The 22,497-nt window shown below is 35.4% G+C and overlaps 1 protein-coding gene and 2 long non-coding RNA genes across 4 annotated transcripts; 1 reads left to right on the forward strand and 2 right to left on the reverse strand.

Moving 5' to 3' along the window:
* Positions 1–198: 198 nt before the first annotated feature.
* Positions 199–1,851, reverse strand: LOC125582532. The gene is made up of 2 exons (XR_007319994.1): positions 606–1,851; positions 199–521 (listed from the first exon to the last, which is right to left on the reverse strand). It is a non-coding gene; the product is annotated as an uncharacterized LOC125582532 (long non-coding RNA).
* Positions 1,852–2,447: 596 nt separating this feature from the next.
* Positions 2,448–4,028, reverse strand: LOC106390183. Of its 2 annotated transcripts, none has more exons than XR_001278215.3 (6): positions 3,543–4,028; positions 3,283–3,460; positions 3,150–3,199; positions 2,895–3,047; positions 2,768–2,818; positions 2,448–2,676 (listed from the first exon to the last, which is right to left on the reverse strand). It is a non-coding gene; the product is annotated as an uncharacterized LOC106390183 (long non-coding RNA). The 2 variants fall into 2 exon arrangements; XR_001278216.3 differs by having other exon boundaries at positions 2,448–2,679.
* Positions 4,029–18,154: 14,126 nt separating this feature from the next.
* Positions 18,155–20,706, forward strand: LOC106396973 (nucleoside diphosphate kinase III, chloroplastic/mitochondrial). The gene is made up of 8 exons (XM_013837490.3): positions 18,155–18,315; positions 18,428–18,953; positions 19,379–19,510; positions 19,619–19,656; positions 19,766–19,816; positions 19,938–20,105; positions 20,195–20,307; positions 20,390–20,706. Exons 2-8 carry the CDS (start codon positions 18,872–18,874, stop codon positions 20,511–20,513), a joined length of 708 nt encoding a protein of 235 aa, XP_013692944.1. The 5' UTR covers positions 18,155–18,315; positions 18,428–18,871; the 3' UTR covers positions 20,514–20,706.
* Positions 20,707–22,497: the final 1,791 nt, after the last annotated feature.

Genomic DNA, 22,497 nt, shown 5'->3' on the forward strand with positions numbered 1-22,497 from the left:
GTCTGACACTTTTAATAGTGATTTTTTCTTATGCTATAGTTAACTATACAACAATAGCATTAGTTTATATGCAATTGTTAATATTTATAATAACGTGATACCAAATTAAAAAAAAAAAACTACACCTTAAATAATTAACCAAAACATAATTCATAATTCATAATTAAATAATTCAAAATTAAATCGAAAATTAATTCATAATTAAAATTTTTATTTTATTTATTTATTAAGATCAATGTACACAAATAATGGTTTACAATTAATATCGGTGTATTTATGAACATTGGTTTACACACAAATCTGATTTATTAAACTGAACCTATCTAAACCAAACCTAATAAACCAACCAAAAGTGAACCTAATCTACGCCGCTTCCTTCTTCCCATCGTCTTGTTTTGTCGCACCTCCTCCATCTTCATCGTCTTCCTTACGTCTATGTCTTCTCTCCTTCTCCCTCTTTCTCATCTTCTTCTTCTTGCTCTGCTCCATCTCCACCAGCAGAGCTTTTTCATATCCGGCTTCTTCACAAGAACAAACAAATCAAAAATCAAATTCAAAACAGAGAGAGAACAATGGTTATTGAATATGAACTGCATCAGACATACCTATCAATGTTGTGCACTACGGGAACAAGAACAACCACCAGCCCCATTATCAATTCCACTTCCTCTTCCCTGTCCATGAAGTCAAATCTCCATTTAATCAAGATACAATCTTGTTAAACAAGACTAATCATTCAAAAATCTCAAAGCAAAAAAAGGAACATATAACAAATCTGAGATACGGTTGTTGTTAACTAAGACCATCAATATGCATCTGGAAAAGAAGAAGCTTTGATAAGAGGACAAATAAAAAGAGTGGTTGAGACAGAGTTCGATGACGGAGTAGAGAACGAGGAGGTGGAGATGAAGATGATGGTGGCAGCGGCTGAGGTTGAGGCAGCTTCACTGACGGAGGCAGAGAACGAGGAGATAGAGATGGGGGCGTTGGAGGTTATGGTGATGGTGGTTGTGACGATGATAGACATGGATCTGTAGTGTTGAGTGGAAAAGAATATTGAGAGACAGAGGCGATGGAAGAGGTTTGGTAGTGACGATGACTTCAAAAAATTGGAGATACGAGAGGGATGAAGATGAGATTTGTGAGTCTGTAACTCTTCCAAAATTGGATGAAGAATCTGAAAAGAAAGAGACGAGAGAGAGAGGAAGAAGCAGAATGAATCTTGACCCTTTAAAAAATTCAATCAATGATCGTGATTACATAAAGTATGATCCTCGCTCTTGCATGTGATAGGCTACTTATGTTGACCAATCAAATTTTTATACATTATTTCCTATTTTTTTTAACACGATTGTTTATATTCTATTTTGTATTGTAATATATAAAATATTTATGATATATTTTCGTAAATAAAATTTATTTTGAGAAAACATCTAAATTTATAATTCACAATTTAAAATTTTTAGATATAAATTTATACTTTTAAAAATTAAACTTTGTGATTGATATTTGGATAAACATAAAGTTTAGAGATGATGATATAGGGTTTGGTGTTACGAGTATGTTGTTTAGGGTATTAGATTTATAGTTTTGTATTTTAAAGTTATAACCTATATAGTTAATTTATATTTTGATTTTATGATTTATAATTAAAATTTTAAGATTACAAGTTTAAAATGAAAGGTTAGTATTTATGATAAAGGGTTTGGTGTTAAGAATATATTGTTTAGGATATTAGATTTATAGTTTTATATTTGAAAGTTATAAACCCTATATAGTTAGATATGTTCTTAAAAATATATAATTTAAGTTTAAAATGTTATATATAGTTTAGGTGTATATTAGAAGTTTGTAACATAACTCTCATGATATATATATATACGTTTCGAATATGTTTTACATGTTTTAGGTGTCTTATTCATCTTAGTATATAACAGACTCATGTTTTAAATTATTGAAGTTTAAAAATATGTGCTAAATATGTTTTTAGACATGTTTTCTAAATTTTTTAAACATGTGCTATATAGCATATGTTTTTAAAACATGTGCCAAATATGTTTTTAGACATGCTTTCTAATTATTTATAGATTTTATTTAGTATTTAGAATTTAGAATATCATTTAAGTTTGAATTTTAGGGTTTAGAGTATTAGATTTAGGTTATTAGATGGATTCGGGTTGCATTCGTATATTTATATCGAACTTTATTTTTATATAAAGTTTAAAATTTAGATTTTAGGATTATATTTAGGGTTTAGGGGTTAGAGTGTATTTAGAGATTATGGGTTAAAAATAAGTCTAGCAAGTCATTTTGTTAAAATTATATATCCCTAAATTTATAAATAGAATTGATAAAAAAATTTATAATATATTGCAATAAAATATGAAATTTATTGTTTTAGAGATTACAATTTTTTTTTGGTTCCAATTATATTTCCTTCCATAAGATTAAGCTCCAAAAATTGGCTCCAATAATATTTTGAGTTTTAGCTCCAATTTATTTTTTGGCCTGAATTTATCATTAATGTACAAAACACCCCAGAAAACACTAACAAGTCTCAACAGTTAGAAAAAAAAATCATAACTCTCTCCCTCTCGAATCAAAGCATAAGAAGAATGAAGTGAAGCATGTCTTTGTGGTCTTCCTCTAATGGAAAGTTGCTTCGAGACTAACGCACTGCTAATAAAACAGACAATAAATAGAGTAAGAAACATAAACTATAGCCAAGTAAAGACATAAAATTGTAACATAGAGCATAGAGGTGAACCTCATGATTCTCTGTTTGTTTGCTTCCTGCACATGATTCTCTGTTTATCACCTTAAAAAAACACAACCCAGTATTTAAACATCGAAAATTTTATGAGAAGACAAGCTAAAAAGAATAGAATAGAAACCTTCGATCTCCTGTTGGCTAGAGGTCATAACTAAGAAGCTACATGATCCAACAACCCCCTTAGGATCTCCTGTTATACGGCATCACACCTCTTGCAGAACACAAACTTCTTGCAGAACACAAACTTGTTAGGATCTCCTGTTCTACGGTAGACCTAAGGAATATGACGACTCTGTGTAAGTTAGTCAAACATTCCTAGACATTGGCAGTGCATAGAAAAAATCAAATGCAACAGAAGGAAACAAACTCAACTGACCTCACAAACACGGCACGAGGGACAACTCCATAAGCTCCAATGAAACAAATCTGCAATTGACAGCAATTATAGACTTCAAAAGCCTTACCAAGCCAGAGAAAGTAGGACACAGAAACGAATCAAATGAAAGTACCTCTATGTTGAGCCCAAGACTTTACACAATTCTTATGGTACTTCTTGCCACAGATTTTACAAGAAAGCATCCTCCTTGCTCTCTCACTTCCTTGGCTTTCTCCCAAGAAGCACATTCTGCACATTACATTCACGCCGGACTGAGCCAACTCTTCACCAACCTGATCGTTAGAGGAAAGCTGTCCAAAGAAACAAACAAAACCGATTATTTATATCATCAACAACAAACACTAGTCAACGCAATTGGTAAAGAAAGATAACCTCATTGACACTAGATTCAAACCTCCGAGTGTAATCATCAGTAGCCTCAACCGTAACGGCGGCTTGTCTCTGAAGAGAAACATGTTTCTTCTGCGCCGAAGCCTCCTCGGCCGCTTCATCAATGCCACCATCTCCAACCGCAGAAACCGTATGAGGAGCAGGAGCGACCTTGGGAACCCTAATATGAACCCCAATCCAGTTGCTCACGACCCACCTTCCTGTAAAATCAAAACAAAATCAGAGAGAGAGAGATGGCGGATGAGAGAGATGGCGATGGTGGTGACGAGCTGGTGGTGGTGGTGGTAAAGAGCGTCGGTGTCAAAAGGAGTGTGGTGGTGAAGCTTCAGTCGACGGTGGAGAGAGATCAAATCTGAGAATTTGAGGAAGCCATTGTTCCGATTGAATCTGAGACTTGCTTCTGGTTTCTTCGTATGGAGAAGAAAAAAGAAAGAAAACTAAACTATTTTGTGTATAAAGCCTAGAGAAAAATTAACTTAAAGTATTTTGATTAAAAATAGAAATATTTACATTTACAATAGCATTTAATTTTGGATATGCAATGATAAGAGGCCTACACTTAAAAATTTAACACGGCTAAATTTTTTTATTTTTCCGCAATAATAATTATGGCGTTTTAAATTGACAAATGCAATAAAAAAAACAAGTGTTGGTATACAATAGCAAAATTGTGAAAAACGTTATAATTTAATGTTATTAATACACATTTTCTGTAGTGTAGGAAGGGTTGCTCGAAGTAGGGAAGCCAAGCTTACTACTTTACCAAGCTTACTACTTTGCCATCCTTATCAGGCAGATGGAGTTTCACAGATGATCATGGAAATACTAGGTTGGTATTGTACTTTAGAAGGCTTTGATGGATTAATGGGGGCACTGATATACTATGGATTTTACCACATTTAGACCATGCTATATAGTTGTTTTAGAGTCTATTATATATGCTTGAAGTCTGTTTTAGAGTATTTTCAGGTTTAGGTACGTTCTGGAGAACTTTGGTGATTATGGAGCTTTTTAAGATGTAAAATTACACAGACGCGTCAAATATTTAGCTATGGATGGAGAAACTTACCATGGTGAGATTGAGCCCATATTTTGCCACAAGATAGATATTTGAGTTAGCTTTCTAATGCCACCGTTTTGATGTCAATCCAACGGTTAGATCAGAAGTTATGCCCGTTTTACTGAAGAGTGGCCAGTCTGCCTCACGAGAAGAAGCTGTCGAGGGGACGAAGGAACGTCGGTCGACGGCGCACCCATGGTGTCGATTGACCGATCCCAGAAGACGGGCCGAGCCTGTTTCGTGACCAATTTAGGCCCAGAAGTCACCACATACCAGAATATCCTTGGACGACATGAAATCCTATTTTACCGTTTCTAAGCCATTGTTGACGGCTATGCTTCATACTATTCTAGAGAGAGAAAGCTTAGGATTGGAGAGAGATCTGAAAACCTTGAGAGAGGGAAGATCTTGAACTCCATTTGTTTCTTTACTCTACTTTGTCTTTTTATTATTATTCTATTGCAGTATTATTCAGACCATCATAATGCTTCTTATGAATATGTATGAGTAGTTCTTTTGTTAGATTAAAGTTTCTTCAAGGGTTGAATTATGGTTTGCTAAATTTATATTGTTGTTAGAGTGATTTAATTAGTTATTCATCTACTTGTTCTTACTGCTAAGCTTAGGTTTGATAACCCTAAACTTAGATCTTGGATTGATGGGTGCAAGTGAGAGCTTGGTCTGTTGCCCGAATAAAACTAGTATGATCTAATTAGCTAGAAGCATACGAAAGTTGGTCTAGGTGGTTAGAGAACACATTAAACCCATTCTCTAAAGCTGGCTAGAATTAGTATCGATCGACATTCCATAGGATACATCGGTCGACAATCAATTCGATACATCGATCGACAATCCATAGGAAGCATCGATCGACACTCCCTTAGGAATTACATACGAGAGTTGGATTCCTAGATCTAAGCATTGGATAATCTATACATACGAGAGTTGATAGATTATAACTTAAGTTTGAGTTCGAGAACAATTAATATTCTTAAATCCCTAATAAACCACAAGATAAGCAACTGATTATACGTGAGAATTTACCTCAATCTAGCTATTTACCTTTGATTGTTTACAACCTCAATCAACCAACCGAACAACCACCTTGTTCAACAAACCTTAGTGTATTTACTTTAAAAAACATTTCTATCTAGCTTTATTCCGAAAACTACACATCTATTGTGTAATCCTAGAGTCTCTGTGGATTCGATCCCTAAGTACTATAGCTGAACCTCTTAATCGAGAGAGTAAAGACACTCTTTAGGGTAATTTGAGTGATATCAGGCACAAAACACTAGAGATAGTCTTTCACCCCTTCATTCGGAGATATAATCGCTCATTTGGGCAATACAATGTACGAGGAATCTACGCCAGTTTCAAGTCATATTTGCGTCAGATTGTTCTCAATTGGTAAAGATGGTTTAAGAACCAGAAGAATGGCCACCGTATGCAAGTTACTTGGAAGAAATCAAGATCCTGTAGGGAAGTTTCCACAACTCAGAGCCTATTCATATACCACGAACGATGAATTCAAGGCCTGATAATCTTGCATGCAGAGCCAGGAAGCAATCGTCTTTTGTCGCCCATATGGATACCGAGTTACCTGTTTGGTTTGCAGAGTCTTCATGAATCTGTTTATGTTGATGACAAAAAAAATATTAAAGCTTAAATAAACCACACACGATTAATAATCATTCCTATTTTTTTTTTCTGAGCAACCACTCCTAATTTTCTATTGGTTAAGACAATAAGGGTGTGGATTGCAATTGGTGACCATTGATTAAATATAATCAGTGGTCCAGATTCATTTTTGTGTTTCTCTCTCTCTCTCTCTCTCTCTCCAAGACCTCATATGCCGTCAACTCTTTCTTTCTTCTTTCTTCTTTCTCTCTCTCCAAGACCTCATCTGTCGTCGACGGCTTTCTTGCTTTTTCTTTGGATTTTGGTGTTACTGCTTGTTTTTCAACGAGTTCCTTTTTTCTTTCTTCCATTTCCATGTCTCTTGAAGCTCTATGTATAGCGTCTTCCAGAGTGGATGGTTTGTTAAGTAAAATTTACTCCCAGAGGCGCGGTCATGCCATGAGGAGTTTTGCAGCGCGGATATGCATGCACCATCACTCACGATGATGTTGAAGATGATGGCTTTGAACCTTTGATGAAAGAGTGAAGCGGCTCTTCTTCTCTCTGGGGATCGTCCTTAGATCGATATCTTAAGCTCCTTTCTCTATGAACATAGAGTAGTGCTTCATAAACACGATTGATAGCTGGTTGAAACTGTTGATGGTGTTGGCTTACAACTGTGAAAACCAATTGAGAGCTTCTCCGACCAGATTCTCGATGAAGAGCAGGCAGTAACCAGCATCTCGTTTTCCATCACTGAAGTGAGTATTCCCCATTGTGATGCAAAAGGTGGTTATGTGAGATCGGGCATCAAGGGTCTATTTTTCTATCGTATGGGAGAATATTGAGTTTGATGTTTGGGATGGGGATTCTGGTGATGTGAGCTGTGAATAGTTTCTATTGTGTGTCTTATATGACCTAGTCTACTTTGGAAGCTGAGCTGGTGGCTCGATGGAATTGAGACTGCATCATTTGGAGGTCGTCATGGGTCCAAGCTAATTTTTGTTTGAGATCACCGATCTCATTTCATGGATTTGAAGTTTCATCATCTGGTATGGATCCATGGTTGCTGTCAGATCTGTTGAGTCTTGTGTGAGTTGTACATCCTCCTAGGGTTGTGTTTCATGATGTTTCGTCATTGATTTGATATTGCTGCTCCGTCTGAGTTTGAGTAATTTGCTCCAGATACTGCATGGTTTACTGTCCTATTGTATCTTGCGACCTGCACGTTGAAGTAAAACATAAATAATAGGTCATAAATTTTCAAGTACCTTTCGTAGCAGAGCCGTTGTATTGACGGGCGGCGCTGGCAATTGTTCGATATTTATGAATATCATTAATGCTTTGACCTTTTTTTCACCGAGCTTGGCATGGGCCGTCTCTTGACCTCGGAATGGACCTTAGATCTAATGGGCCTATTGTGTTCTTTCGGCCCTTATTAATATTGTATCGGATTCTCGGACAGGTGGTGAATGTGGGTAAAACCCACTTCCAATATATGATCAGTGGAAAGCCATCTCAACTTCTTATTGAGTTTAATTGCATAATAAACATATGCTACAAGGGTCAATAAATTAAATTTGAGTAATCTTCGGTAAAATTCAAAGAAAACTTTTGTTTCAATATAAACTCATATGGATCATATAACCACCCTCACAAATTGGTAGTTCTGCCAAATTTTAAACATTTGAATCTGACAATTTTTAGACAAAACATCTATAAAATTCTAGTAAAAAGCTACAAAATCTACCAAAAAAACCCAACATATAACTTAAACAGAAATCTAAATTAAAACAAAAAAATAAACTTGATGCAGAGAAAAGACTTTATCTTTTTGAAAAATAAAAAAACTAAAAAAGGTTGTTATAAAAATAGACAATGGAATGTGGACAGTCTGTAAACCAAGAAACTAATAAAAGTTGTTACCAGAATACACCTGGACGACCTGAAACCCTATTTTACTGTTTCTAAGTTATTGTTGACGACTATGTTTCATACTATTCTAGAGAGAGAGATATGAACACCTTGAGAGAGGGAAGATCTTGAACTTGCTTTGCTTCTTCTCTACTTTGCCTTTTTATTATTATTCTATTGCAATATTATTCAGACTATCATAATGCTTCTTATGAATATGTCTGAGTAGTTCTTTTGTTAGATTTAGTGTTCTTCAAGGGTTGAATTATGGTTTGCAAGATTTATATTGTTGTTAGGGTGATTTAATTAGTTCTTCATCTAGTTGTTCTTACTACTAAGCTTAGGATTGATAACCCTAAACTTAGATCTTGGATTGATGGGTGCAAGTGATAGCTTGGCATGTTGCCTGAATAAAACTACTATGATCTAATTAGCTAGACGCATACGAAAGCTGGTCTAGGTGGTTAGAGAACACATCAAACCCATTCTCTAAAGCTGGCTAGAGTTAGTATCGATCGACATTCCATAGGATACATCGATCAACAATCAATTCGAGACATCGATCGACACTCCCTTAGGAATTACATACGAGAGTTGGATTCCTAGATCTAAGCATTGGATAATCTATACATACGAGAGTTGATAGATTATAACTTAAGTTTGAGTTCGAGAACAATTAAATTTGAGTTCGAGAACAATTAATATTCTTAAATCTCTAATAAACCACAAGATAAGAAACTTATCATACCTGAGAATTTACCTCAATCTAGCTATTTACCTTTAATTGTTTACAACCTCAATCAACCAACCGAACAACTACCTTGTTCAACAAACCTTAGTGTATTTACTTTAAAAAACATTTCTATCTAGCTTTATTCCGAAAACTACACATCTATTGTGTAATCCTAGAGTCTCTGTGGGTTCGATCATGTTCAGTCACATATGCCAACTTCCACAAATTCCACCATTCTCACGTTATACAAAAACTCTCTAGTGCAACGAGTATTAAAGATTACCGCCCTATCTCTTGCTGCAATACAATCTACAAGATGATATCAAAACTTCTTGTCTCCAAGTTGAAGCTTATCCTTACAAGATTAATTTTGTATAATCAGTCGGCCTTCATCAAGGGGAGAAAACTGCTTGAGAACTTTCTCCTTGCTTCTGAGATAATAAATGGGGATCACAAGAACAAGGGCCATAAACGGCTTACTGTTAAGATAAACATTGCAAGGCCTTCGATTCTGTAAAATGGGAACATCTTGGCTTCTCTTACTTCTCTAGAAATACGCCCGACTTATACTATTTGGATTAAAGTGTGTATATTCTCTACGACCTTCTCATTGGGCATTAATGGGTCCCTTCATGGTTTTTTTCTAGAGGTCCCGTGGTCTTAGGCAGAGAGATCCTTTCAGTCCCTACCTCTTATGATTGGAAATGTATGTTCTATCTCACATGCTGAACAATTCAAAAAGGGATGGGAGAATAGGCTATCACCCTCGCTGTAAGGATTTAGCCCTTACTCATCTTTACTTTGCTGATTATTTATTAACCTTCTCAGATGGCTCACCAGCTTATATCCAAAGCATACGTCAAGTCTTCTCCGAGTTTCAACAAATCTCAGGGTGAGCAATAAGCACATAAACCTCGTGTTTCTTTCATGGTAGCTATGTCTCAAGAAGATATCGACATGATATGCTCTTCAACATGTATTATTCGTTGTGGATCCTAAAACCCACACTAGGTATTTGGTATTGTTTGTAAATATATTAGGGAAGAAAAACTTTGTGGGCAATTATATCCTCAGAACACAACAATATAATGAGATTCAAGTTGAAAAAAAATGGACTTTAGATATTGATGCTTAAGGGATTTTACAAGGTTTATGAAATACAATCGAATCAGACTAAAAAAAGAACTAAATCAGAGACGAGGTCGAGGTGATTTAGCTAAGAGCTCGATGGTGAATGTGTCATTGTGTAAAACATGTTTCCCTTTTCTCTCTCTCTCTTTCCTTTTATACCCGCTTCCTTGCCCCTCTTCCTTCCTTCTCTCTGTTGTTAGTGTGATACCGTAAATCCTGGAAATCACAGGGCCGTTTCCTTGTTTCCACGAATACAAGAGATTCATGTGGATATTCTATTGAATTTCCCTCGATACCTTCACAATCTCTCAGCCTTGCCCTTTAATTCTATACAAACTTGAGATCAGCTTCCATCGGATTCGATTCTGAGACCGAGGCCTTGTGCTTTTTTCCAACTTTGTTCCTTGATGTGACGAATACGACACTCCAGATTGCGTTGGCTTTAGCTTCTTTCAAGGCTTTATGGGCTATGCTGAGATTTGGGCCCAACATTCCCCTCTGTTCTTAATGGTCTTGTCAGTTGCTCGTTTAAGGAAAAAATCTCTTTTAAATTATCCAATATTTTCTTCCTTCGGGGATAGCTCCGATCTGCCTTTACTTTTGCGAAATATTATGCCCATATATCCGGTTTGATCCTCCAGAGATCCAATGTATTTGGATATACATTTGATAGCCATCCTATTTATTCGATATATTTGTCTTTGATTTATCCAGTCCTTTGCAAACGATGTCCTCCAGAGGAAGACCTAGCTCGCGTGAGTCTGAGAGGCCCCGAAGCAAAAACGGAGTAGAAAGATCAGGCATGATTCGTTCGAGTGATGTTACCAACACTTGAACCAAAAGTTTTAATGGAAAATACACATATTCTCCAGCCGATGTTGCCCATGTAAAACAGGCTAGTCCTACGGGTTCTGATCGGCAAGACGTCCCCCTAGAAAGGCCAAGAAGCGGGTTTGTAATCGAGACCAAGATCGTTGAATGACATTGCCATGAAAAATTCTTCCAATGGCAGTTCTCACGCATCTGGTGAGACATTTCAAGTCTGAAGGCTGTCAACTTACGTCTCTTCGAAATATGACAAAGTGCAATGCCTATGTAAGGATGGCAGCCCACTGCTAAGGTATGGAAAAATGTTCAGTTGGTTGTTATATGTGCACTTCTATTTTTGTCTTTTCTTGTAAGAAACTATCTTTTAGGCGCTATGGAGGATAACAACGAGTTTGCCGCGACGTTGGAACAACGCTTGAAAGACATCCCATGTGCTGATGAGATAAACAAAATTATGAAAGATGTTCGGCAGCTGAAGCTCAGTCCGAAATTAGCTGAGGAACAAGAACATAACAATCCAACTAGCCACTGCTGGAAATCTCGGAAACCAAGCCGCTTCCCTGAAAGCTTGACTTCAGATTATCATGTAAGAATATTTTATATTTTATGTGACCTATGTATCTATTGGTTTAATATAAAATTCAAGTTCATATATTGATGTTTTTAGATTCTAATATAAAAGATGATACCGTGATGGATCGGTTTCGATTAAAGAGTTAGAATCCGGGTGTATTGATAACCCTCCTACTTTACCTTATATTCATAAATGTCTTTAATCTCATAATTATATGCATATATGTTATATACATTAAGTAATGGTATATAATATATATCAGTATACGTGTGTTACGGTTATTATAATTGTGAAGAGTTGTGTTGCAACACACAACCCTTTGACTAATATAAAAGGCCTCGTGTGCATTGTCTTTTATGTATGTAAGAAAACGAGTCTCTCTAAACACACAAAAACAACAATACTGATTATCAAAAGGAGAGATTAAGGAAGGTTTGGGATTTCTTGTCCATCAAGGAAATCACCAAAAGGAGAAGGTTAAAGAGGAGAACATCAATTGGTGGGGTTGCATCCAAGCATGGATCAAGGTTAGTGTTTCTACCTTCATTAGAAATGTGTTAGGGTTGAATTAAATCAAATCTAGATCAGTTCTTGGTGTAGATTTCATAATTGAAATCATAAAATTATTTAACATGTGGTATCAGAGCCATCTTAGATTTAATTAATTCACTCACTAGGCATTTGAAAAATGTTAAGAACATTCTCGGTTTAGTTCTCATGTGCTTGTGAACATATACGGTTTCATTCGTTTTAAAGAGTGTTCATGAGATTAGTATAATCCATCGTAATTAAGCATACGGCACTTAAACGTATGGTATTTGTTAAAGTGTGCGTTGATGATCATGCATATGAATATGGCATCGTAAACGAACGTAACGATACGACACACTCAATCAATCTATGAACGATTGTTTTATTATTATAATTACGGAATCTTACGATGCCATAAAGGGCTTTATATGTCAGCCACTAAATTAAACGGGTTGTTGTTGATCAAGTTACGAAATGAACGTAGTCATTCACGTAATGGATTTTGCAATAAATCAATTAAAATCACGATGTTTCATGTGTGCATAATGGTCGTTTGTTTAAAGGTTCGACATGAAACCTGGGTTTTACGGTAACAAACGTAAAGGCACATGCATGAAAGTTTCCTTATGACGGTTATTACCGTAATATTGTGAAGAGTCACTATTACGGTTGTGACTGTAAGACTTTCACCTAATTAGAAAGGAAATATTGGCCCGTTTAATTGATTAATGCATGAGTTGCATGCATGAAAGAGTGCTTTCTGTTATTCATTAACATTTGATAGCATACACATGACTGTTAAGTAATTCTGTCTAGTATGCATAAACAGAAATCATTTATCAAAGTAAATGTATATTTGAATTAATAAAGTTGTTATTTTATTAAATTAAAATAAATAGTTAAAAAAAAAAAAAAAAAAAAACTTCCGCTGCATTTTAATGATCAAATAATTGTGTTATGAAGTATTAACACAATTTAAGTAGTTTTCCCTTAGATATTATAAGTTTATATGTATATAATATGATAGTCACCAAAGTGACCTTGTTATATGACATATAGATATTAAAAATAATTATAAAGTTTATAATTGATCAAGATCAAGGATGCTAAATGACATAAAAATTTGATTGATCAATTAAATTATTATTTATATTCTAGGAGATCACCCAAAGGTGGATCATTGAATATAATTAATAATAAGAAAATAATTAATCATTTTTCTACTATAGTGAATAATATGTATATCCAAAGATAACATATATTTATTTGACTAGTGTTGATTTGATTAATATTAAAGAATATATAATTAGCATCAATGAAAGTACTTATATTTAAATATTGCCCAAAGGTTATTTAAAATATAAGTGTTAAAAGTTTCTATTAGTCTGAATATATATTAAAGTCTCAAAGCACTAATGGGTAAACATGCATGAATGCTTGCAGCTTCATCAAATGTGTTTGCATCTGCTAACTCTGTTGTAAAGTTTAATGGCCTCAACTATGGTGAGTGGTTCGAGCAAATCCGGTTTACACTGGGTGTAATGGCTTTGGACTCTGCCATACTATCTGATGAGGAACCTTCAGCTATTACAGTAGATAGCTCCGAATCTGAAAAGTCTCGTTATGAGAGATGGGAGCGATCTAACAGGCTGAGCTTGAACCTTATGAGGTTAACAATGGCGGAAAGTATTAAGCCATCAATGCCTAAGACAGAGAAAGCAAGGGAATTCATAGAGAAAATTAAGGAGTGTTCACAATCGGAATTGGCTGACAAGTCGATTGTAGGAAGTCTCATGAATGAGCTAACTACAAAGAAGTTTGACTGGTCTCAGCCAACCCATGATCATTTGACGCACATGTCTAATCTGGCAGCAAAGTTAACGACTTTGGGAATGGAGGTACATGAGCAATTCTTGGTCCAATTCATCATGAACTCTCTACCTCTTGAATTTAGCCAGTTTCAGGTGAATTACAACACCATTAAGGATAAATGGAACTTTAAGGAATTAAAGGCTATGCTAATTCAAGAGGAGGGGAGATTAAGGAAGATGAAAGATCAAGTTGCTAACCTCGTAGGTCTTGGAAGTGCCAGTAGCAGCAAAAGAACATCAAGTAGGAAAGGCAAAAGGAATGCTAAAAACTTCGTGAAAGGACCTCAAAGTCAAATCCAGAAGGAAAAGAAGTGTTTCTTTTGTAAGCAAGTAGGACACTTCAAGAAGGATTGTCCTAAAAGGAAGGATTGGTTCGACAAGAAAGGTAAACATTACAGCTTTGTTTGCTATGAAATGAATCTTGTTGAAGTTCCTAATAATACTTGGTGGTTAGATTCTGGTGCTACTACTCATGTGTCTCATATTAAACAGGGATTCAGTTCGATCCAGCCCATAAGAGGACCTGAACAGTACTTGTTCATGGGAAACAGGATGAAGGCACAAATAGAAGGAATTGGGACGTATAGATTGATCTTGGACACTGGAAGTCATGTGGATCTTGAAGGATGTCTCTATGTACCTGAGTGTGCTAGAAATCTTGTTTCTGTTAGTAGGTTGGACAATTTAGGTTTTAGTATTAAGGTTGCACATGGTGTTTTCACATTGTACCGAAATGATTACTTTTATGGTAGTGGTATTTTATTTGATTCACTTTATAAGTTCAACCTTGATGCAAAGTTTTCTGAATCCCTATTTAATGTTGAAACTCGAGGCATTAAGCGTAGCGCAATTAATGAAAGTTCTGCTTTCTTGTGGCATAAACGACTAGGTCATATTTCCAAAGAAAGAATTAAGCGGTTAATAAATAATGAAATTCTTCCTCAGTTGGATTTCAGTGACTTAGATGTATGCATAGACTGCATTAAGGGAAAGCAGACGAAACATACTTTAAAGAAACCAGCCACAAGAAGCACTCAGATTCTTGAGTTAATACACACCGATATATGTGGCCCTTTTGATGCTCCTTCATGGAGTGGCGAAAAATATTTCATCACATTTATTGATGATTACTCACGGTATGGATATACCTATCTACTGCATGAAAAATCTAAGTCTGTGAATGTTCTAGAAGTATTCATTGACGAGGTGGAAAGGCAGTTAGATAAAAAGGTTAAAATAGTGAGATCTGATAGAGGTGGTGAATTTTATGGAAAATTCGATGAAAGTGGACAATGTCCTGGTCCATTTGCAAAATTACTTGAAAGTAGGGGCATATGTGCACAATACACAATGCCTGGTACTCCTCAGCAGAATGGTGTAGCTGAGAGGCGGAACCGTACCTTAATAGAGATGGTTAGGAGCATGTTGAGTAATTGCTCATTACCCCTTTCCTTGTGGATATATGCATTAAGAACTGCAACGTATGTGCTGAACCGGGTTCCTAGTAAGGCAGTTCCTAAGACTCCTTATGAGCTGTGGACGGGAAGGAAACCTAGTTTAAGACATCTACGTGTGTGGGGTTGTCCAGCAGAAGTAAGGCTATATAATCCACAAGAAAAGAAACTTGATTCTAGGACTGTCAGTGGATTTTTCATTGGCTATCCTGAAAAATCAAAGGGGTATACATTTTATTGTCCTAACCATAGTACGAGAATAGTTGATTCGGGTAATGCTAGGTTCATTGAAAACGGTGAAACTAGTGGGAGTGGTGAACCACGAAAAGTGGACATTAATGAAGTTCAGGTTGAAGTTCCTTCACCTGTAGTTCCACCTGAAGTAGTTGTTCCTATTGTTGCATCAGACTCTAATGACACAATAGGACAACATAATGATGAGCCAATCCCACTAGCTGAAAATACTGTTGATGAACATGTCATAATTCAAGAAGAGAATAGTGAACCACAAATACCTTTAAGGCGATCTGGAAGAGAAAGAAGATCCGCCATTTCAAACGATTACGTGGTTTACACTATTGAAAATGAATGTGACTTAAGCATCGATGACGATCCGATCTCATTCAAAATGGCCATGGAAAGTGACAATTCTGAAGAGTGGTTTGATGCCTCAAAAGAAGAAATGAAATCTATGGATGATAATCATGTATGGGACTTAGTAGAGTTGCCCGATGGTTTCAAAACCATTGGTTGTAAATGGGTCTATAAGACTAAACGTGACTCGAAAGGTAAACCTGAAAGACGCAAGTCTCGCCTTGTTGCTAAAGGTTTCACCCAAAAAGATGGCATTGACTATAAAGAGACCTTCTCTCCAGTTTCAAAGAAGGATTCTCTTAGAATTGTTTTGGCTTTGGTGGCTCATTATGATCTTGAGCTTCACCAGATGGATGTGAAAACCGCCTTTCTGAATGGAGATCTTGAGGAGGAAGTATATATGGACCAACCAGAAGGATTCGTGGTCACAGGAAAAGAAAATTTGGTGTGTAAGCTGAGAAAGTCAATATATGGACTAAAACAAGCTTCTCGACAATGGTATATAAAGTTTAACGATACCATCACATCATATGGTTTTGTAGAGATCATTGTTGATCGATGTATCTACATTAAGATCAGTGGGAGTAAGTTTGTGATTTTAGTCCTATATGTTGATGATATTTTGCTTGCTGCAAATGACATGAGTATGTTACATGATGTGAAGAAGTATCTCTCTAAGAACTTTGAAATGAAAGATATGGGTGAGGCATCTTATGTGATCGGGATAGAAATATTTCGTGATAGATCACAAGGACTGTTAAGTTTGTCTCAGGAAGGATATATCAATAAGATCTTAAAGAGATATAAAATGGAGAAATGCTCTGCAGGAATAACTCCAATTCAGAAGGGGGACAAGTTCAGTAAAATGCAATGTCCTAAAAATGAATTGGAGCGTAAAGAAATGGAAAGAATTCCCTATGCATCGGTGGTTGGGAGTTTGAACTATGTTCAAACATGTACTCGGCCTGATATCAACTTTGCTGTTGGAATGTTGGGTCGATATCAAAGTAATCCCGGAATGGACCACTGGAAAGCTGCAAAGAAGGTTCTCAGGTACTTGCAAGGCACCAAGGAGAACATGCTTACATATAGGAGATCTGATCAGCTGGAAGTTATTGGATATTCAGATTCAGACTATGCCGGATGCGTTGATAGCAGAAAATCGACGTTTGGCTACTTGTTCCTATTAGCTGGGGGAGCAATATCATGGAAGAGTGGAAAGCAGTCTGTCATTGCTACTTCCACTATGGAGGCTGAATTTGTGGCATGCTTTGAGGCCACAATTCATGCACTATGGCTGCGGAACTTTATCTCAGGGCTTCGGATGGTCGACACTATAGCCAAGCCGCTGAGAATTTACTGCGATAATTCTGCAGCTGTCTTCTTTTCGAAGAACGACAAGTACTCGAAGGGTGCTAAGCACATGGAGTTAAAGTACCTGTCTGTTAAAGAAGAAGTTCAGAAACAGAGAGTGTCATTCGAGCACATAAGGACGGACATGATGGTAGCGGATCCGCTAACTAAAGGTTTACCACCCAAGGCGTTCAATGGCCATGTAGAACGTATGGGTATTATAGATAAGGCTTTGCTATTTTAGTTATGGGATGCTCATTATGTATTTGACACTTAGAATTCACATAAAATTATGTTTCTGATTTATTTATTATGTTATCATTAAAGTATGTGTATACACTTATGGTTTGTAGATAACATATGGTTGGTTTGAGAAATAAAAGTTCTTCTCATATAAGGATTGATATAAAATTAGAATTGATTTGTGATACATGGAAGGGACTATGTCGTTTAATGGCATACAACCGCCATGATTCGATCAATCCAAATTTTTAGTAAAGATCAAGTGAACTTGATAGAAAAGTGCACATTAAAGTTATTGAACCCTTAAGTCGATACAAAGGTCAAGTGGGAGAATGTAAGAATATTTTATATTTTATGTGACCTATGTATCTATTGGTTTAATATAAAATTCAAGTTCATATATTGATGTTTTTAGATTCTAATATAAAAGATGATACCGTGATGGATCGGTTTCGATTAAAGAGTTAGAATCCGGGTGTATTGATAACCCTCCTACTTTACCTTATATTCATAAATGTCTTTAATCTCATAATTATATGCATATATGTTATATACATTAAGTAATGGTATATAATATATATCAGTATACGTGTGTTACGGTTATTATAATTGTGAAGAGTTGTGTTGCAACACACAACCCTTTGACTAATATAAAAGGCCTCGTGTGCATTGTCTTTTATGTATGTAAGAAAACGAGTCTCTCTAAACACACAAAAACAACAATACTGATTATCAAAAGGAGAGATTAAGGAAGGTTTGGGATTTCTTGTCCATCAAGGAAATCACCAAAAGGAGAAGGTTAAAGAGGAGAACATCAATTGGTGGGGTTGCATCCAAGCATGGATCAAGGTTAGTGTTTCTACCTTCATTAGAAATGTGTTAGGGTTGAATTAAATCAAATCTAGATCAGTTCTTGGTGTAGATTTCATAATTGAAATCATAAAATTATTTAACATATCAGAAACGAGAGGAGGGCAACGTTCAGAAAGATTCTTCACTAGAAAAGCAAATCGAGATTACATCGACTAAACACGTCAAGGATCTGCGTTTGGCTTCCTACGAAGCTAGGCAGATCTTTGCTGTTAGCGACCTCGATATACTTAATTCTTTAAAAGGGAAATGGAAGAGCTTGATCTTCCTCAAATCTCTTAGGAGCTTCCGGATGGCTATTCTTTGAACACGTGATAAAAACCAATCATTTTCTCTGCCCAGTTACCCCCATGTTTGTCTTGGGTAGGGTTTCTGACCCGATTGGTCGACCCGAACCACGTGGCTATAAGATCCACCAAACAAATCTCATCACGTTCACATTTCCCGAGTCTTCTCTCAGTTTCACTTCCGGGTTTTATCTCTCTCTCTCTCTCTCTCTCTCTTCTCGCCTCTCTGAACCAACAAAGAAGAAAAAATGAGCTCCCAAATCTGCAGATCTGCTTCGAAAGCAGCAAGGTCTCTTCTCTCTTCAGCTAAGAATGCTCGTTTCTTCTCCGGTACGTTTCATTTTCTCTCTCTGTTAGTTTATTTGAAGATAAGCTTTGTGAAAAGCATGTAGTTAGTGAAATCTCTAGAGGTGTTGTTTCTTAAATCAAACTTTTGTTCTGCCTGTTCTTAGATTCCCTTGATCTATTGACTGATCAATCCTTCTCGTTCAGAATTTGATTGAACCGTTTTGCTTTGATAACCGATTCATTTCGTTTATGGATTTGAGAAAACGGATATAAATCATAGTGTTAATTTCTCATAAGGCCCTTTATATCAATCTGCTAAGCTATTCTGGGGAAAATGGATTCAGAGATTTGTTGGATCTGATGGATTCAGTTCTTGAGATTTAGAGAACTGTGCTCTGTTGATCTCATACTTAGGCCAAATTGGACTTCAAGATCTAATGTTTTCTTATTATATGTTAATTTCTCAGAAGGACGAGCCATTGGCGCTGCAGGTGCTGTTACTGCATCTGGAAAATTGCCTCTATATGCATCTAACTTTGCAAGATCATCAGGTTCTTCAAAGAGTTGGATCACTGGACTCTTGGCTCTTCCTGCTGCAGGTTTAACGAACACATTGTTTACGTTGGCTAGAATAGGATTATGTCTGAAACTTTAGCACTCTATTAGTTCATGATGAAAGTTATTGACATATGTTGTTTCTGTTATAGCCTTCATGGTTCAAGATCAGGAGGTTTTTGCTGCTGAGGTAATGATAATCATCAATTTTTTTTTGTATTTTTCCTCATATCTGTGATTTATGTTTTTATTTCATCGTCCTGATGTTCTTGATCTCTGAACGTTTCTGTCCCAATCAGATGGAACGCACTTTCATTGCGATCAAGCCTGATGGAGTTCAGCGAGGACTGGTAATCTTTTTTTTCTTCTTAATAAAAGTATCGGTTTCTAGTTAGTCTTGAATATGTCTTCTCATATGTATGTGTAGTTTGTTATTCATATGTGTGCAAATTTTATCTCGCGACCCAACAGATATCAGAGATCATTTCTCGATTTGAACGCAAGGGATTCAAGCTTGTTGGTATCAAGGTTGTTGTTCCTTCCAAAGATTTCGCGCAGAAGCATTACCATGATCTCAAGGAAAGACCTTTCTTCAATGGCTTGTGTGACTTCCTTAGCTCTGGTCCTGTTATCGCCATGGTAAGAGAAACTTCTTCTCCTCCTCAGCTTTTGGAATTTGGTTGCAAACTCGAGAAGAAATAGACTAACATGATATTGATTTGTTGTAGGTATGGGAAGGAGAAGGTGTGATCAGATACGGACGTAAACTGATTGGAGCCACCGATCCTCAGAAATCTGAGCCTGGGACAATCCGAGGAGATCTTGCTGTTGTTGTTGGGAGGTATGTTCTTGTTTTTTGTTGGTATTTGTATTAGTACATTATCGAAATTTGGTTTGGTAATTGAAATGTGAATTTGCTTCAGGAACATAATCCATGGAAGTGATGGACCAGAGACTGCAAAGGATGAGATCAATTTGTGGTTTAAGCCTCAAGAACTTGTCTCTTACACCAATAACGCTGAGAAGTGGATCTATGGCGATAACTAAATCCCTCTTTCTCTTTTTTTTTGACGTCCAATAAAATTGTTCTTGCTCCGTACCCCCCCACCCCCAAACAATAAAAACAAAAATCAGGTATTACGGATACAAACACATTCCGGGTTTTGTATTTTCCCGGTTAACTCAGTTATCAGAGCTCAAGTAATAATAAGTATGTGAATGAAATTATTGGATACTTAAATTTTTGCTTTTTTTTGGCATGGATGATGGGGATTCTAGATATTAGCTTCGGTATTTTTTTCTTTTAGAAAAAATTATTATATTTATTATACTATTATGGCTTAGACAATGTTCGTTTATGTATTTGAATGCAGCATCTATATATAGCATTTGAATGCAGCATCTAGATATTTTATCCAAATGTTGTTTATTTTTATAATTAGTATTTGCATCTAAATACAATGCAACATCTTGATGTTAATTTGTTCATTTTTCATTTCATAATAGTGCTAGATGGAAGGACAGTTTTATTTTGTTTTATTTTTTTTTTGAAAATTTTAATTTTTATATTTGTGTTTTTTTTGGAATCATATTTGGGTTTGGTGAAGTATATAATCATTTTTAAATTTTTACCTGTTTTGTGCTTAATTTGTATATAATCTATTTTAAAATTTTATACAAATCATTTTTAAACTTTTATCCGATTTGCGCTTAATAGAATAGATTTATGAAATTAAACGAAAAAAATTAGTTTGAAAAGTTAGTATATTCATATTTTAGATTTATAAAGAGTCATTTTTAATAAAATTGTAAAAATGTTATTCTATTAACCCATACTATAATTTTAAAAATAAATATAAGTTATCATTATAATTTTAATATATACTGAGTTGACTTACAATATTTTTATTTTACGTAATAACATATATTCATATAAAAATTTTGTTTATGTTTTTATATTTTATAATCAAGTTAAATTTTATATAAACATAATTGTATAATAATCAAAATAGAATAATTCTTTTATTTGGTGTCTCATATTTGTTTTAATTTATTTATAACAAACCAAAATTAAAACCAAGTTTGTAACTTGTTTCGTATTAGTCAAATTTTTTTTTATATATAAATTATTAATATAACAAATTAATGTGTGTTATACCTAGGCCTGAGACTTATTATTCGAGATCCGGATTCGATCCGAGATCCGGATTCGATCCGAGATCCGCTCCGGATCCGCTCCGAAAATAGGATATCCGGGGTGCCCGGATCCGAATCCGGATAGTAAAATCTTGGATCCGTGCAAACCGAATCCGGATATCTTAATTTTTAGGTCAGGATATCCAGATCCGGATCCGTATTTTTAAAATACATTAAATTTTTAAATTTTATTAATATTTATATTTGATATATTAATATTTATACAAGAATTAATCTTATAATATTATATTTTAGTTTTTACAATATTATAAACATATATAAATATATTTATAAATATTTAATTTATGTATTATATTAAAAAAATTGTATTTTTTGTTAAAAAAATTATTTTTAATTATTTTGACGGATCCGGATCCGGATCCGGATATCCGCGGATAATAGAATATCGAGACGGACATCCGAAACCCGGATATTCGGAAACCACGAATCCGAATCCGGATATTAAATCCACGGATCCGACGGATCCGGATCCGGATCCGGATACCCTAAATTTCCCGGATATCCGGATCCGGATCCGTCCCAGGGCTAGTTATACCCCTTTTAAAAATATAATAACTCATTTCCTGAGATGTTGGTTTTGGTTTTCAGATTTAAGATATATATATTTTAACAACTGCATTGATTAAAAAAAAAATCAACTGACAAAGAGTTTCAAGATCAAAGAACAAACGAGAAACAAAAATACGCTCAATCTAAAAAAGATCTATGAGCAAGTAGAAGATGCTTCTCTAAGAATCTGTTGGTGTAGCCAAGCTGGACCTCCCAAAGCTAGATATTTTTATTTTAACATATATAATAATTCAAATATAATATT

Source organism: Brassica napus, chromosome C2 (assembly GCF_020379485.1).
Source record: "Brassica napus cultivar Da-Ae chromosome C2, Da-Ae, whole genome shotgun sequence".
NCBI classification, from domain to species: domain Eukaryota; kingdom Viridiplantae; phylum Streptophyta; class Magnoliopsida; order Brassicales; family Brassicaceae; genus Brassica; species Brassica napus.

Bases quoted from the DNA above. Each gene is read 5' to 3' on its own strand.
- LOC106396973 (XM_013837490.3), top strand. From the start codon at position 18,872: ATGAGCTCCCAAATCTGCAGATCTGCTTCGAAAGCAGCAAGGTCTCTT. The intron at 18,954-19,378 runs GTACGTTTCATT...TTAATTTCTCAG, and splicing joins GAATGCTCGTTTCTTCTCCG to AAGGACGAGCCATTGGCGCT. The intron at 19,657-19,765 runs GTAATGATAATC...TGTCCCAATCAG, and splicing joins AGGAGGTTTTTGCTGCTGAG to ATGGAACGCACTTTCATTGC.